The sequence below is a fragment of the Anthonomus grandis genome, chromosome 10 (genome assembly GCF_022605725.1).
Source record: "Anthonomus grandis grandis chromosome 10, icAntGran1.3, whole genome shotgun sequence".
Lineage (NCBI taxonomy): Eukaryota > Metazoa > Arthropoda > Insecta > Coleoptera > Curculionidae > Anthonomus > Anthonomus grandis.
In genome coordinates, this window is record NC_065555.1 from 19,536,924 (window position 1) to 19,539,601 (window position 2,678).

At 26.5% G+C, this 2,678-nt stretch overlaps 1 protein-coding gene across 1 annotated transcript; it reads right to left on the bottom strand.

Moving 5' to 3' along the window:
- Nucleotides 1–240: 240 nt before the first annotated feature.
- Nucleotides 241–1,458, bottom strand: LOC126741428 (NADH-ubiquinone oxidoreductase chain 5-like). Its single transcript, XM_050447833.1, has one exon. The coding sequence runs from the start codon at nucleotides 814–816 to the stop codon at nucleotides 241–243; it is 576 nt and encodes a 191-aa protein (XP_050303790.1). The 5' UTR covers nucleotides 817–1,458.
- Between the last annotated feature and the right edge of the window lie 1,220 nt (nucleotides 1,459–2,678).

The window sequence follows — 2,678 nt, forward strand, 5'->3', positions numbered from 1 at the left end:
ATTCCACATATTAGCAAAAAAATGAGACACTAAACTAAATTTTATAGACTTAGAGGCATAAAAATATTTTATCTGAGATACTTCGTATTCTAAAAAGGCTTCAATTAAAATTATAAAAACTATACGTAATTTCATTAAAAATGGTAAAACAAAAAAATTTGGGCTTTCAAATAACAACCAAGAAAGGATTCTTCTAATCTAATCTATTTAAAGTAAGTAAATTTAAATCCGTAATTTAAATCAAAACAAATAATAAGATAGCCGAACTGAGTAAGAAACAGTTAAACCCATGGAAATAAAAAATAAGGTATAAACAAAAACACCAGTATATCTTACAGATAAAAATTCGGCAATCAAATCCTTAGAATAAAACCCCGATAACAATTGAAGGTCACATAAAGTTATATTAGAAATATTTATACAAACACAAGTTAACGGTATAAAATATGAAATACCCCCTATAAACCGAATATCTTGATGGTTACCTAAATTATGAATAATTGCTCCAGCACATATAAATAAAAGAGCCTTAAATAAAGCATGAATTAATAAATTAAAAATAGATAATTTGGTTCTTCCAACACATAAAATAGTAATCATGATTCCTAATTGACCTAACGAAGATAAAGGAATATTTTTTTTTAAATCAAACTCAAAATTCGCTCCTGCTATAAATATAGTTAATAATGAACCGTAAAGTAAAATTATTATTAAAGATTGAGAAAATCCATCTCTTAAACGAATAAGAAGGTAAACTCCTGCTGTGACTAAGGTAGAAGAATGCACAAGAGAAGACACTGGAGTTGGGGCAGCCATGGCTGCTGGACTACTTACGTTTGGTTTATTATTTTTATCTATAGTGTTTGGTTTTTAAGTAGTTCATCTTGTTTGAGAGCCCAATTTTGGCCCCAATTTAGATTATTTAGGTTATATTATTGTAAATCCCCGCAGTTTTAATTTTCTAGAATTTGTATACTTGCTTGCTTTGACTGTCAGTATTCTCCTAAAATTATTGGTCTCTTTCGGCAAAAACAATGAAGATAATTCTAAATATTTCGAAACTGTTCCATCGGATATTTTAAAAAGGACGCGCTTCGTGACATTTCATTGAGTTTTAATTGTTTAGTCAGTTTTTACCTTGGAAATAATTAAACGACAGTCAAGGCGAGTTAGGTTAGTATTTTTGACGTTGACAAAACTTTAATAAAATTGCCAAGCAAACTTCAAATATTATAGAAATAACTTAAGAAAAATCATTGAAAAAGAAAAAACATACTATCATAAAAACAAAGTTGATAACGCAGGTTATGACCTGAAAAAGGTTTATAAATTAGTATCGAAAGCGACAAACAATAATGTAGAAAAAACTAACTTTTCACCAAAACTAAACAGTGAAAGGCATTTGTAGAAAAAAATAGGCTATATACAAGATTATTCTAGGAATATTTTTGATGTACAGTCTTTATACATATTAGAAGTAAGTATTTTTGAAGATAAAAACAAGGAATTGAACAAATATGTAGAGTATACGTATCAAACAACTAATAAAACCAATACATAGTTTTATAGAATTACCTAAAAGTAGTACTAATGCAAATTTGAGATTTGTTAATTATTTTGCACCCCAAATAAATAATATTATTCCCCTTGAAATCAAGAATTGCAAAAAAAAATATAATTTTAGAAAAAGTATCGGTCATATGTTTTTGAAAATATCGAAAGTTTTTAAAAACTGTGTTAAATATTTGTAAATAGGATTATTATTCATAATAAATATAAGATTAATATAATAATATAAGATTAATTGTGTCTGAAATGTAAACTTTGTAACTTGGCTATAATAGGTTATATGTTTGATATTTGGTTTATATTTCTTAAATTTTTTTGTTTATTTATTAAATAACAGTACTACACATGTGTTATGTCATCTAGGTGAGCCACTATTGTTTATTATTTAGAATCATATTGTAAACTTATCTGGGTATTAAATATTAGAATAGTATTTTTTTTTTGGATAGGTTAAATTTTATGATAATAAAGCATTGATTGATTGATTGATTGATTATTATTGTTATTATTATTATTATTATTATTATTATTATTATTATTATTATTATTATTATTATTATTATTATTATTATTAAAATTTGGAGTATTCCAAACCCTGGCGAATTGCAACCGCCGTAACTCACGCCGTAAGCGCGTTCAGTGTGGAGCGAGCCAAGGATAACTAATTTTTGCATTTTGTAGGGAAGAATGGCCGACTGGGACCTAGTTAAACGTTTATGATTATTTTGTGGACAGATCAATACCATTACTATTAATTTTAAAAGTAAAACTTTCTAATAGATTTTACTTTATGCTATTTTTTAAATTGTTTATTTAAACTGTTTACTGTTTTAGTTTAATGATTTTTACGTGGCAAGAAGAACAATAATGACTGATATTTTCTGTCCTTTCCATAAGGCGGATTTTTTCCTAACAAAAGTTTTCTATTCAATTTAAGCTGAAAAAACTTTTTGTTTCAGATTTTCTTTTTCAGAGAAACTTTTATTCGCGTTGCATTTTCGCAAAAATCTCCTAAAACAAAACTCGCGTATTATTAAAATCTCTTCGTTACTTAACATATTATTAAGGGGAAATTTTTTCAAAAGAACGTAAAAAGTTTTGGGGTAGCA

What these genes read in the sequence shown, in the direction of transcription:
- LOC126741428 (XM_050447833.1), bottom strand. Translation starts at nt 816, where the DNA reads ATGGCTGCCCCAACTCCAGTGTCTTCTCTTGTGCATTCTTCTACCTTA.